General features: G+C 37.9%; 1 protein-coding gene across 1 annotated transcript in view; it reads left to right on the top strand.

Annotated features, from left to right (window-relative positions):
• The window catches only part of LOC127627937 (complement factor B-like), a 45,051-nt gene extending 38,542 nt beyond the window's left edge, over positions 1 to 6,509 (top strand). Inside the window, exons 17-27 of the mRNA XM_052104560.1 lie at positions 357 to 479; positions 1,349 to 1,441; positions 1,620 to 1,757; positions 1,964 to 2,070; positions 2,512 to 2,644; positions 2,740 to 2,878; positions 2,974 to 3,053; positions 5,039 to 5,139; positions 5,463 to 5,592; positions 5,771 to 5,820; positions 6,003 to 6,509. Coding sequence (XP_051960520.1) covers positions 357 to 479; positions 1,349 to 1,441; positions 1,620 to 1,757; positions 1,964 to 2,070; positions 2,512 to 2,644; positions 2,740 to 2,878; positions 2,974 to 3,053; positions 5,039 to 5,139; positions 5,463 to 5,592; positions 5,771 to 5,820; positions 6,003 to 6,173 — 1,265 coding nt within the window. The 3' untranslated portion in view covers positions 6,174 to 6,509. The remainder of the gene's footprint in view (positions 1 to 356; positions 480 to 1,348; positions 1,442 to 1,619; positions 1,758 to 1,963; positions 2,071 to 2,511; positions 2,645 to 2,739; positions 2,879 to 2,973; positions 3,054 to 5,038; positions 5,140 to 5,462; positions 5,593 to 5,770; positions 5,821 to 6,002) is intronic.
• The last annotated feature ends 8,662 nt before the right edge of the window (positions 6,510 to 15,171 follow it).

Genomic DNA, 15,171 nt, shown 5'->3' on the forward strand with positions numbered 1-15,171 from the left:
ACAGTAAGTATTTTGTTTATATATGCACTAAACTAAGTTATTTAGACTAGTGGTTTTCAAACTGGGGTCCCTATGGGGTGCTAGGGGGTCTGTGGACCATTTGAAAGAAATCATATATAATTTTTTTTTTTTTTTTTTAGGGATATAAAGGGAATCATCATCGAAAAGTTTGAAAACCCCTGATTTAGACTGATTAGAGTGCACCATCAACATATTTAAATATCACTATTATAGCAAAAACACAACAGAGGCACATTTTTTTCTTCATTAATGGACAATCTGAGAATAATATGTTTGATAACATGTCCTTAATGACACGTTTAATATTCTGATGTTTTTGTGACTAACAGGTAAAGGTGATCGGTCAGGGACAAACCTTGCCCAAGCATACGGGAGCATTTTAGAGAGTATGAGAATAGAGAAGATCAACGATAAAAACTTCACTCAGACCCAACACATCATCATCATGTTCACTGATGGTATTGACTGAATGATAGCAGTGTTTATGTGCAATATTGCTTTGGAACTTAAAGGGACAAATCATTTATTCAACCTCTTGTTGGTGCAAACACGTATGACTTCCTTTTTAGAACACAAAATTAGATATTAAACAGAACTCTTAAGGCTGAAACCTTCTCTACGCAAGTACGTGAACACAATACTCAAGGGGGCGATAGAGTTACCGTCAAACGTCTGTCCCATTAAACTGGATGTGCCATTAATCAGGCAAGTTGCTATAAAAATACTGACTTAGACTTACTTGCTCAGCAATAATAAACTGTTGCTCCACCATGACAGTAGTTTAGTTGAAAGAGAAAACTAACCCTAGAAGCAGACTGTTCACACTAATCTCGTTATAGTGGCCCTTGCGGCAATGCTGAGAATGCAACGCGCACTTGCGTTGGGGTTGTGAAGTGCGCTCTGACACATTTCAGAACGCAATGACATGTGAAATCGAACTTGCATAGCAAGATGCATCTGTGTTCACGTACTTATGTAGAGTATGTTTGGGCCCCCCTCCCCCAAACAATGAAGAGTGAATCTCCTTTTGTGTTCCACAGAAGAAAGAAAGGCATATGGGTTTGGAACTGCATAAGGGTGAATAAATTATGACATCATTTAAATTTTTGGGTGAACTATCCCTTTAAAATAAAATAACAATATTTTTACTTGAATGATTGCAAAGTGGTTGTCAGTGAACCTATTCATGGGCCATTGTCCTAAATGTAATAAATAAATAAAAATCAATCAATCAATTCATTGATTTGAAAAGATGGTAAACACTCTAAAATTTTATACATGTTATTTGCCAAATATTCACTGTATTTTGACTTATTCCGCATCTTAGGTCTAGCCAACATGGGCGGTGTTCCCAAACCTAAGGTGGATCAGATCAAAGATCTTGTGATGAATAATGATGCTTCACGGGATGAAAAACTTGGTGAGTAGGAACATGCATTTTGCACAATATCCTAGGCCTGGTTAAGACATCTGTGAAATGAATATTTAACTATTGACTGTTTCCACCATGCACACAGAAACAATAGCATTGTATCAAATAAACATGCCAAAAAAATGTCCTATTAATGTCACATTATTGCTGATACTTTTTATTACAGACATGTATGTGTTTGGAATGGGTGATGAGGTGAATTCTGAGGACATAAATGATTTAAAGACTGACAGGGGAAATGAAAAGTTTTTTTTCAAGCTTAAGGATTTGGAATCTTTGGAGGAAACGTTTGACAGCATGATTGGTAATTCATTATGTCCCTTTCAATTTATGTTTGTGTAATTGGTGGAGGCTGGGTAAAAATGGTAGAAATATAACAATACAGATAATTAATGTCATTCATAATTACCTCAGTGTCAAAATGTAGTCACTACATTCTTATAAAGTACTGATCACCTTTCTCAATTTGTCCTTACTCTCTCCTGTGTATTGTTCTGCCTCCTTGAAAAGATGAGGGCACCAGTGTGTCATTGTGTGGACTTCACAGAGATTACAGTGATGGCAATCAAGCTCATGATCGTAGGCAATACCCCTGGTTGGTAAAGATCACAGTGACTGTAAGTATTTATTTTCGTATAAAAACAGGACAAAATAATGGCTTTGTTTCATCACACTAAAACTTTACAGTTTGTTAAAGAAATGCATTAGTCCTCCTAAAAATGAAAATTCTGTCATCATTTCCACACTCTAATATTGTTCCAGAATCATATGATGTACTTTCATTTGTGGAACACAAAAGGACTTGTTATACAGAATGTTAACCTCACTTTCATTGTATATATATATATATATGTATATATAAAAAAAGATACAATGAAAGTGAATAGTGAGAATTTTTATTTTTGGGTGAACTAAACCTTGAAAGTAATAGTGAATATTACAAAAGACTAATGTGAATGTAAACATTCTTTATGTCAAGCAGAAGTCTTTTGAACAGTTATGTTAAATATTTATATTATCATGAATTTTAAGGAGTCTCTTTTATGATGTTTTTACAGCGTGATGATGGAACAATGTCAAATTGCATGGGCTCATTAGTCACCTCAAGCTTTATCTTGACTGCGGCTCATTGCTTCAGGTTTCAGGACACACCTGACAGGGTAAAAATTGAGATGGAATCAGGTTCAAACGGTAATGTTATGTCTAACCAAATGATTCATAATTAGTTGTTGACACATTTATGATGGTATAAATCTTATCAACAGCCTCTCCTTTCCTCCCCTTAGAAAAAAAAGTTAAACAATACATACCTCATCCTCTCTATAACGTCAAAGCCAAAGAGCACTTGGGAATACCAGAATATTACGAGTTTGATATAGCTCTTATTCAGTTGCAGGACCCCGTCATGATGGGTATTGATCTTCGGTGAGGAACACAGCTTGTCAACTTGTCATGTAATTTTACACTGAAAAGATTAAAATTGCATAATTATTGACAGAATATCCTGTTTATCTGTACAGACCAATCTGCATCCCCTGCACCAAGGAAACCAGTGGTGCTCTAAAACTTTCAGACAGTCAAAGCACATGCAAAAAACATGGTGAGTTACATACCTCTATAAAGTTAGTTGGGAACTATGTAATTAACAGTGTTGTGTGTAATCTGATTACAAAGTAATTTGTTAATGTACTATTTTTTTAAAGAAGTGTAATGCATTACATTTTAAATTCTTATAAGATTTCAGTTACTGACTTTCAATTAAATTACTTAAAGTTTCTGCAACAGCTGAAGGCCCTATAATGAGGAAAAAAGTTTAAGAAACGTAAAGTAATTAGTAATCAAGAATGTAATCAGATTACAATTTTAGATAACTAATTTGTAGTGGATTACATTTGTTGACTAATTTACCCATCATTGGTCATTAATCACACTTATGTGCTTTAATTGTTCCACTCTAGTATGATCATCTTTTTGGTTTAAAGCAACTTTAGTAGATAGTCTAGAAATGGTCTTCTCACTGGGATTGTCAGGATAATAGAGAGAGCAAGGCCAGGCTCAAATGCAGGGAGGCAAGGAAAAGGGCTTTATTTACAAAAACAAAAGTAAAAACCAAAACTCCCACAAGGGGGGGAACAGAAAGACAAACAAGAAAAACTCACAAAAAAACAGAATGTTTTTAACTGTTGAATGTTAATAATATCTGGTGCAACTTACCGCTGAATGTTGTGCCATGTTGACGGTCTTAGCAGGTAAATGGTGACGTCATGCAGAAACTCCAACCTATGCTAGCCTGGCTCGCTCTCGCGCATCTGAGTTTTCGCTCTTTAAAGGTGGGGTATGTGATTTGCAAAACGGCCGGCAGATTTTGAAAATACACAACTCATAAGGTCCTACCTTCTCTCCTCCAACGCTGGCCCTGACTCCACCCATTCGAAAAACATGGACGCGCAATCATGCACGAGCGAAAATTCAGATGCAAGAGAGCGAGCCAGGCTAGCATAGGTTGGAGTTTCTGCATGACGTCACCATTTACCTGCTAAGACCGTCAACATGGCACAACATTCAGCGGTAAGTTGCACCAGATATTATTAACATTCAACAGTCACATAAATCATTAGTATTGTTAGAAAATTGATGTTTTTGAAATGTAAATATATATTGTATAAATATATATAAAATATATAAAAATATATTGGACGTCCTGGCTGTCACCGAAGTTTATGGCTAAATATAGGGCTGACCGATATAACGTTATCAGATGAGATTGTTATGCGCATCTCGTCAGTAAAGCACATAACATAAAGTGCATTAATTGATTAGTAAATCGCCATCAGCTGCTTTCAGATGGAGCGGCGTATACTACACAGAGCCGTAGTTCACTAACAAGCTGGGCCGTGATAATGAAGGGTAAATTGCCCAGCTTGTCAGTGATGAACTACAGCTCTGTGTAGTAAATGCCGCTCCATCTGAAAGCAGCTGATGACGAACGGGACACGCGCGCCAGGGTGGTGGGGGGAGGGGGGCATGGTACGACCGTTTGATTGACACATTTTCTGTCCAATGATTCTAGATGGTCTTGAAAATGATCGGCTGGAGTTTTTCGAGTCCTGCCCGTTCCACAGATGATTAAATTGCTTAATTTTCATTTCAGTGCTTCTAATTTACAGCCAGTAAGTGGGTTAGGAATAGGATTTCAAGTTATTTTGAAAAAATGGTCAAAAAAGAAAATCACATACCCCACCTTTAAATGTACCATAAAGATACAACAGAATCTTTCTCCAAATGGGGGAAACATTCAGTGATTATGTTTTATTATTTTATTTTGTATGATACTATTACTTAAAACACATCCTGTTTCTATGCTATAACACACACATAATATAAAATGTGGAAAAAGGTGAATATTTTTTAAAAGCACTTTCAAGTACTTAATACACAAAGGAACGCAGACACCAAAGGGTGCTTTCAAGGCATCCACATTAAAACCAATGTTACAGTACAAAATGTGCATTTTATTGATATATTAGTCTTGTGCATTGTTACTAAAATGCATAAATCATTTACATTTTTACTCTGTTGTTACAGAGGAAGTACTAATGTCTTCAGAAGCTGTGAGTGCTTCTTTCATGTCTGACGTGAATAGACAAATTGAGAGAAAGGACATCAAAATCAAGCAGGGGAAATGGGTAATATGTAACATTGCTTCAATCTTGACCTTTGTCAGACATGAATTGTTTTTAATTAGAAATGAAAGATAATGTAATATTTACTGTAGGTATTACTAGATGTCATATCAGGAGTTTTAAAACTCCTATCATAGTATTAATAGATCTTACATAATAGCATTTAATGATTGACTTTAACTTGTGCTGATCATAAGGCCACATTATTTAATTTTAAAAGAACTATAAAACACTAACAAAACCCTTAACTTAAAACTTGCTTTACTCAAAATTGCTTCAATTTATATAAACTTCTCTTGTCTCAAGTTGATTTGTGCTTTTTTCAGCGGGATGATTGTGTTGAAGATGCAAAAAAAGCAAAAAACATCAATGCTACAAATGCAAAGGATATTGTTACAGATAATTTCCTGTGTAGTGGTGGTACTGAACCAACCACAGATGATATTGCCTGCAAAGGTATGTTTGATTTTTCAAGAATGTCTCTTATCTAACATGTTTGGACTTACTACAGTATAATGGTATGATAAAATGTCATAAGCTTCACTGATAAAATTCTACTTTATCATTAATGTATGAATTTAGTCAAGCATCTATTTGAGACCACTTATTGTGTCTGCATGCCATTTTGTAACAGGTGACTCTGGGGGGGCTGTTTTTGTGCTTCCGAGTACTCGAATGATCCAGGTGAGATTTTGCATAATTTCTTCACTTGAGATCATGTTTGATCACAACTCATTTTTAACAGACAATTCTGCAATAGAGCCAGTTTTATCACCTATGAAAACGTGTACAGTTTTCATAGGTATGAATATTTATCAATTTCTAATTTCAGAGTTTATTGTTAATACATGAGTCATCTTTGACAGGTTGGTGTTGTGAGCTGGGGAGTGAAGGACATGTGCAAAAACAACCTGAAACCTGATTCTGTTAAAGATTCCAGGGATTATCATACAAATCTATTCAGTCCAGACATACGCTCTTTCCTTGAAAAGTACCTAGGAGATGGCCAATTGGGAACCCCTCTTACATTCTTGTGAACACTGTCCTAAACAAGAGTTTATTTACTTGCTCAGAAACATTTAGCATGTACCTAAGTTAAAGGTGCACTCTAATTTTTCCTTGTTAAGAAAGTTTTACTCCTTATTATTGGACATTTTCACTCACTGATTAAATTAATCATGTCTGACTGTATCAGTGAATTTCTACAAAGGCACTGATAACTAAAAACTTTCATTTGAATGATGCTGTATTCATGCCGCTAGGTTATCAGTGTCCAAGACTTTCTCTTACCATTTATTGCTTTGTGCTTTGTGCCAATTTATGATTAAAATGCAATAAAAGCTTTGTGGAATAATTAAAGTATGAATATATATTGATCTTCATTATAGAATTAACTTGTTATCCATTGAAATCCATCATATGTGGTTTATTATCATTATAAACATAGATCAACCAAGAGCACTGGGTGAAGATCAGGACTATTAGAACAATATGGACAGATGTGCAGAACTCTTTGGGAGCTATGGCAAACATATTGACTACAACAACAGATTAAAACTGCCATATATGACTAAATTAGCATTTCATGTCCAAGGGGAATAAAAAATGGCATCCAGTAAACAGGAAAATTCTAATGGTTTCCATTAAAAATACCATTAAGCATGTAGTGTGTTTGGGGCTGTATTCCATTAGGATTTGCTGGTTTGTAGTTCAATTTCAGATATGTACTGGTACCTAATGGTCTTCACTAGACATAAATGCCACCAATAGAAGTCAATACATTACCAGAAGAGACCCACAGAGGCTATTATAGTTTCCAAGGTGAAGTAGTCAAAAAGCAGTCAAAAGATGCTTATTGACAACCAAAAGTTATTATTCTGCTATACAGTTCACAGTTTTATGATTGATTTAAATTAATCTCAATGTCCCAATATCAGTCTTGTACTTTTAGTAAAGGGGTCATGAACTGCTCTTTTATATAGTTTCATTATCTTTCCTGAGGTCCACAAATAATGGTAGTAAAGTTTTCTACCCCAACCACAACAGTCCTATTTTTGTAATATATGATAATTTACCACCCTGTCTCTGAACATCTTGCAGAAAAGTGCGATTTTTGCCACAGCTCCTTTAAATTTCAACTTAAACACCCTCTGTTATGATTGGCTAACAGCATGCAGTCCCTCAAATTCAGTCATTTTTGAGACTCAATTGGAAGAGAATAAACTAGCTCCAAAACATTAGAAATGTTCTTTTCGTGGTTTAAGCATACCGTACATCCAACGCATTGCAGCCAAATATATTACACGTTCATCTCAAGCACAAATGTTCACACATCGGACCCTATAATCAATGATGCTGTCTACCATGGAAGCGTCAGTTGTGGCGCTTCACTCCAACAGTAAACAAACAGGTGTCCCGTTCCATATTGCACTGGCACTAATACTGCCAACAACACAAAGAAATGTTTCAGAAAGATTGTGTCGACATGCCTGATGTAGACAGCCTCAAGCCGTTGAGTCGTGACAATGGACGCACCCGGTGTAGACAGCGTGCCAGCATCATAAACAATCATGACATTTGAAATATTAATGAATGGAACTTTTTACGTTTTTGATCGTGTCCAATAGTGTTTTTAACTCCCCCATATTCAGTGACAATTCCTTGGCAAAGACTCGTTTTATTACTGCTTCACAAGATGCACACATCTAGTTTATTATCCTGCACTGAGGTGCACATCGCCGAAAAGCAGTCAAAGACCTCCATCTAGTGCATTTACATACAAAAATAGCGCTGATAGGCAGTTTGTTGAGCAGTTTAAGCAACAAAACATCAGGAGCCACAGCATCTGATGAAACTCATATTCTCTTCAGAGTTGAAACTTGATACAGCATTTTTTAAAAGCATGCCAGAGAGATGACAACAGTCAAAGATGTCTGTGTAGTACATGTTTGTATACAAAAATAATCCAAAAAAGGCCAGATGGGTCCCCTTTCATGTTCAGGAGCTGTGAGGCCACAGACAGTAGGCTATTTGCCCTTCTCGCTGTCTCTGTTTATGAGCCAAGTGAGCATCAGTTGGCGGGGATATAGGTGCAATGATTTTAATATAGGCGTTGATGTTGTGTTGCTGTAGAGGCTGTCTTGAATTAATGAGTACCCCAAGTGACGTAGGGAATTCGCAGGAGTAGAGAATGAAGCATTTTAGCAGTTGGTTTCAATAAATGTTTTTATTGCATTGGGGATTAAGTTTTGAGTTCTGGAATTTACAGTATGTTTTTATAGTAGAATGACATCTTATATGTCAAAATAAACAACTAAGATTTGATTCCTCATGACATGACCCCTTTTAAGTTTACTTCAGCTTTGGTTTTGTTGAATATTATACTTTTAAAATAAATAGCTCCTGAACTGCATTGTTTAGGCCCTGTTAATTTTTTAAATGAATATTTTCTTAAACCTTCTTGTCATTTTGACCCAGATTACTTTAAAAAATGTTTTACTTAATCCAACTGGAATAAAATTCCTTGATTTTGTTCACATGTGGTATCTGAAACACACACACACACACACACACACACACACACGAAAATGAGCAGCCATTGGAAATGAATGGATTTGACTACACAATACAGAATATTAAGTGTTCAGGATTATCCAATCCTTCAGATGAGCACAAATGCTTAAAGTCCTCGGACACGTGCACAAAAGAACACACACACACACGCACGCACGTTGAGTTTCCATGTTTTATGGGGACTTTCGGTTTTTATACTGTACAAACTTTATATTATATCCCCTAACCCTAACTGAAAACCTTCTGTATTTTTACATTTTCAAAAAACATAAATTAGTATGATTTATAAGCTGTTTTCCTCATGGGGACAAATTGTCCTCACATTGTCAAAAACTTTGGGTTTTACTATCCTTATGGGGACATTTGGTCCCCCAAAGTGAGACACACACACACACACACACACACACACACATGTTGTGTTCCATGTTTATGGGACTTTCCATAGACATAATGGTTTTATACTGTACAAACTTTATATTCTATCCCTAAACTAACCTACCCTAAACCTAACCCTCACAGAAAACTTCTGCATTTTACATTTCAATAAAACTGTTTAGTATGATTTATAAGCTGTTTCCTCATGGGGACCACAAATGTCCCCACAAGGTCAAAATTTCGGTTTTACTATCCTTATGGGGACATTTGGTCCCCACAAAGTGATAAATACAGCACACACACACACACACACACACACACACACACACACACACACACACACACACACACACACACACAGGGGTTTTCAAACTTTTTAATCCCAAATATGATGATTCCATGCAGGGGACCCCCTTGCCTAAAATATAAAGGCAACTATGTATTTTTGAATAAATAATGTTATATAATGTAAAGACATATTGCAATTCATATTACAATAAATGTAAATATAAAATGCTGTTTCAATAACAATTTTCTTTTATTATTTGGCAACTCACTCTTGCCAAAAATTATTCTCACAATTAACAATTTTCTGCAGCTTCTGTAGTTTTTTGTGTTTCTGAAAAATGTCAAAAAATATATACATTAACTGAACAGGGTACCTTTTTTCACAGTATTACAGTTTTTTTACAGTCGCTAGGACACATTTCTCAATACTTAGGTCACTTTTTCAAAACTCTTCACACAGTTCTCCTAACCAACTTTCAGCTCAGCACAGCAGTTAATTTCAAATTCAAAATGCACTAAAACTACCAAAACACTTTATTCATGTCTCAAATCAACACATTCTTCCATAACACTAGCAAAGGTTGACAGCCAACAAACACACTTTGTCACCCACAAAACAATGACCTAAAAAACACTAACAACATGTAGCATTATACAATCTCTGTTTATAATTCACTGCAATAGAGGTTACTGGAATGAATCAGACATGATGAAGACTGCTTTAATATATTTTTATTTTTTTGCACTGAGTAATTCCAAAATACAAGAATTTGTATACACACCATCCACTGATACAGATACAATAGTAATGCTAATCTACTCGGTCTTCTCCATTTGGCCACAGGTTCTCATCCACATCCCATCTTATGTCATCTAGGGCAATACACCTAGGAAAGAATCTTCTGGCATGCCTGATCCATCCCTGGCAATCTTCTGCTGATATGTCCTGGCATCCAGCATTCATTGCGTCCAGGAGGGACATTTGATCATGTGGATGGTGGTCATAAACCTTCCACCTCCATGAGGAAAATAATTCCTCTATTGGGTTGCGGAATGGAGAGTAAGGTGGGAGGAAAAGTGACACCATTCTGGAATGGGCTACAAACCACTCGGTGACTGCACGGGAGTGGTGAAATGCCACATTGTCCCATACAATTATAAATGTTGGCGGATTTCTTCTCTCTGCATCCCTTTCCTCACCTAGCACAACCCTTCCATAGAGATCATGCAGGAACGCAAGGAGACATTCAGTGTTGTATGGTCCAATTAGTGCTTTGTGTAACAGCAGTCCATCAGTGGATATTGCTGCGCACATTGTGATGTTGGCACCCCTCTGGCCCGGGACATCCACTGTGGCTCTCTTCCCAATCACATTCCTTCCTCGTCGCCGTGTTTTGGCCAGGTTGAAACCCGCCTCATCCACAAAGATGAAAATGTGGGGTGTTTGCCTGCCTTCAATCCCCATGACTCCATGACTACAGTAGTAAACATTACCTAAAAAAATTCTTTGTGTGTGTTTTGTTCAAAAACAGTTCTGTATTTTATTGTGATCTTACCTGGACATACTGGTTCCTGAGTTGCTTGACATGTTCAGAGTTCCTCTCAAAAGGCACAGTGTACAACTGTTTCATCCTTACCTGATGTTTTTTCAGGACTCTAGAAATAGTTGTTATGCTTACACTGTGAATATTTGCAAAAGTAATGTTGTCTGCCAAGACCCTGTCTCGAATCTCAGTGAGTTTTATGCCATTGTTTCTGATGACCATATCAACAATGGCAGTTTCCTGCACATTAGTGAGCATCCTTCCTCTCCCACCTGTGTGAGGTAACCGTTGAGTCCTAAGCAGAAATGCAAAAGCAATTACACACAAGTCTATTTACTTCTGTAATGTGCAACTCAGTCAAATGCCCTTGCAGGATACAAGTTACCTGTTGGTTTGCCGGAAAACTCTAACAATAGATGCCACTGTTGAGCGTTGCAGATTTGGCTGCACTTTCTGACCAGCCTCTCTCATTGAGAGACCATGATTTACTACATGATCAATTACAGTAGCTCTGATTTCATCTGAGACTACAACTCTTGGTCTTCCTCTTATTCTTCTTCCACCACGCATACGTATTCCTCGCCCCCTCCCAGCCACTCTTCTTAATCTTTCTGCCACTTCTCTATTTCTGGCTGGGTCCATGTTTACATCACAATACAAAACTATTCAGCAGTTGTCTCCTTTTGTAATGAAATTGAAAGAGTAACACCTGTGTAGATGTTCATCTACAATGAGAATCAGCTGTGGTTGGTCCAATTGTCCAATTATTTTTATAGCATTTAATTTTAAGATGTAAAATATATTTCATTAAAATATTACTGTAGAAAAGTAGCAAATTGCTGTCTTATACAGTTTTGTATTATGTTATTGTTTTGAACATAAGTTTAACAGTTTTGAAAACAGTATGTAAGCATGTGCACATTGGCCTGTCGGTACACAGAGTTTTGGCGGTTGTTGTGTCGAAGTGAGAAAATAATTAATGTAATTTGAAAGATGTAGTCATTGAATGCATTTTGTGCCAAAGCAATGATAACTGATCCACAGTTTAGCCCACATATACTTCTGTTGTGCTCACTGTGTGAAGAGTTTTGAAAAAGTGACCTAAGTATTGAGAAATGTGTCCTAGCGACTGTAAAAAACTGTAAGTCACTGGTAGATTAGTCACTGGTCACTGGCAGCATTAGTATTACAAACACGTGAATCAAACCAAACAACACCACATTTACTGATTCAAGATATCCTAATGGGATGGATGAGCATGGTGGCTTCTACACAGTTTGTCAATGCATGGTTTCATTTTAGTGAGAGCCAGGTGCATGTCACTTTCGACCTCCAGATGGGCCCGGTGCTTGGACTGAAGTACATTCAGTGCTGAAAATCAAGCTTCAAACAAGTAGGTTGTGGCAAATGGTAAAATACACTTTGTTGCCTTCTCAGACAAAACAGGGTAGGCCTAGTCCTTTCTCACATACATCCAAAACTCTGACAGAGGAAGGCAGGGGAACTTTGTTTTATTTCCGCTCTCCACCAAAGCAGACAAAGAGCTGCTAAGAGATCCTAAAGCTCTGCATGCGATCCAAATAGATGCACAAAGTGCGCACCGGACACAGCAACGCTAAGGCTGGGTATGCCTCCTCCTGGGGCAGCGCTTGCAGGTTCACCACTTGGTCCCTGAACGGGTTCATAGGAACCTTGGGCACATAGCCCGTTTGGGGTCTCAGGATTACATGAGAGTAGCCCGGACCAAATTCCTGGCACGTTTTGCTTACAGAGAACGCTTGCAGGTCCCCAACCCTCTTGATGGAGGTGAGTGCCGTCAGGAGGGCAGTCTTCAAGGAGAGTGCCTTAAGCCCTACTGACTCTAGGGCTCGAATGGGGGCCCCACGCAGACGTTGCAGGACTATGGAGAGGTCCCACAAGGGAACGAGGCGAGGTTTGGAGGGATTCAACCTCCTAGCGCCTCTCAGGAACCTGAAAAATCAGGTCGTGATTTCCTAAGGACTTGCCGTCCACTGTGTCGTGGTGTGCAGCTATGGCCGCTACGTACACCTTCAAGGTGGAGGGGGACAGCCGTCTCTTCAACCTCTCCTGCAGGAAGGAAAGCACTGAGCTGACTGCGCATCTCTGGAGGTCTTCGTGTCAGGACGAACACCACTTAGCGAACAGGATTATTCCGAGTTCAACACAAGTTAAAGTCAATCACCAGCATTTGTGGCATAATTTTGATTACCACAAAATTGTATTTAACTTGCATCAAGCTTCACAATTATGCCTTTAAATCCTCCAAAAATTTCCCCCATTAACTTCCATTGTGATTGTCTCACTGTGACCTCAAATTTAGCTTTTTTAACAAAAAGGACGGATGAGTCAAAATATTATTTTTGTGGTAATCAACATTATGCCACAAATGATGTAGATTGAGCTAAATTTTTATTAAACCCAGAGTATGCCATTAATGAATTCCTGTGTTTGATTTTCCTTCAACCCTGTTATATTACTTGGACCCACACCAAAAGAGTCTCCTACCTCATAGATTGCTAATCCAATCGTCTCCATGTCTTTGCCTTCTCTACGCAACCTCCGGTGATTTTCTGCATCAGTGCCACCAGGAAAGTGCAGCCATCTTGACTCTCAGTATCTGGTTCTTTCAAAGCCATTTCAAACTAGGGATTTATACAAAACGTTTCTGTGAAGAGAGAAAGAGACAGACAGAAACAGTGTAGGGGCCTAAACACAGGTTTTTGGCATTATCAAACATTACTTTTTGAAACGTCTTGATCAGCCTGACACAGCAACACTGAGCACGTTTACATGCACGATCTTACACGATTATAAGCTGACAATGTCTGCGGTAATGTAAATTATTTAAACAGCTTTCCTTTATTGGGTTACGGACAAAAATTATTCAAGCAAAAACTGATCGACACAGGTAGATTTTTCCCAATTAGCCCGATTTTGTGTTGTATTTAATACCTTTACCAGTGTTCTTACAGCATTTACTAATCTTAGTTAAGATTAATGTCTACATAAGCATTTTAATCATTTAAAGAAGTAGACGTTAACCAAAGGCACAATGCCCATTCAAACCGGGTGTCATTCACCAATCAGATGTGACTTCAATCAACTGTCATTTAGCTTATGCTGTAGTCAGTTCCCTTAAGAACAGAGAATAGTGAAATACTACAAATGTAGGCTAAATTCAATTCGTGGTTAAATTAATTTATGGAAAAATAACAAATTTATGGAAAAATACAAACCATTTTATTGTATAAATATTTATAGTTTATTAGCTATCACTTACACTCAACACGGAATGTAATATTTACAGTAATCCCAACGTTCATATGTTTTTAAACTCTAGCATTTAGCTGAAGCAGTTGTGGGCATCATTGCACTGGTTAATCCTTGATGTTAATGTTGGTAAATAAATTATGAACTAACATGAACTAATAATGAACAATGAACACTAAATTTATAAATTAACAATAATCATGATGAATCAATTTTGTAAAAATAGTATTCATAGTTCATTCATGATGTATTATGCAATTACTAATGTAAACATATTCTGATGAGCTAAAACATTATGACCACCTGCCTAATATGCTGTTGGTCCTCCTCGTGCCGCCCAAACAGTGCCGACCTGCCAAGGTATGGACTCTACAAGACCCCTTAAGGTGTCCTGTGGTATCTGGCACCAAGACATTAGCAGCAGATCCTTCAAGTCCTGTAAGCTGTGAGGTGGAGCCGCCATGGATCGGACTTGTTGGTCCAGAACAATGTGTACAGTATGGCAGGTTGCATTATCCTGCTGAAAGGGAATACCACTGCCATCAGGAAATATCAATACCATGAAGGGGTGTACCTTTACCTTAGGTAGGTGGCATGTGTCAAACTGATGTTCACATGAATGGCCAGACCCAGGGTTTCCCAGCAGATCATTGCCCAGAGCATCACACTCCCTTCACCGGCTTGTGGTCTTCTCACAGTGCATCCTGGTGCCATCTCTTCCCCAGGTACACAGCACACATGAACACTGCCATCCACATGATGTAAAAGAAAACGGGACTCATCGGACCAGGCGGTCTTCTTCCACTGCTCCAAGGTCCAGTTCCGACGCTTATTGTAGGTGCTTTCGACAGTGGACTGGGGTCATCATCAGCACTCTGAAAGGTCTGCGGATACGCAGCCCCTTACGCAGCAGGGGGCGAAGCACTGTGTGTTGTGCCACATTCCTACCATAACCATTATTAAA

Source organism: Xyrauchen texanus, chromosome 34, assembly GCF_025860055.1.
Source record: "Xyrauchen texanus isolate HMW12.3.18 chromosome 34, RBS_HiC_50CHRs, whole genome shotgun sequence".
In the NCBI taxonomy this organism is placed as follows: domain Eukaryota; kingdom Metazoa; phylum Chordata; class Actinopteri; order Cypriniformes; family Catostomidae; genus Xyrauchen; species Xyrauchen texanus.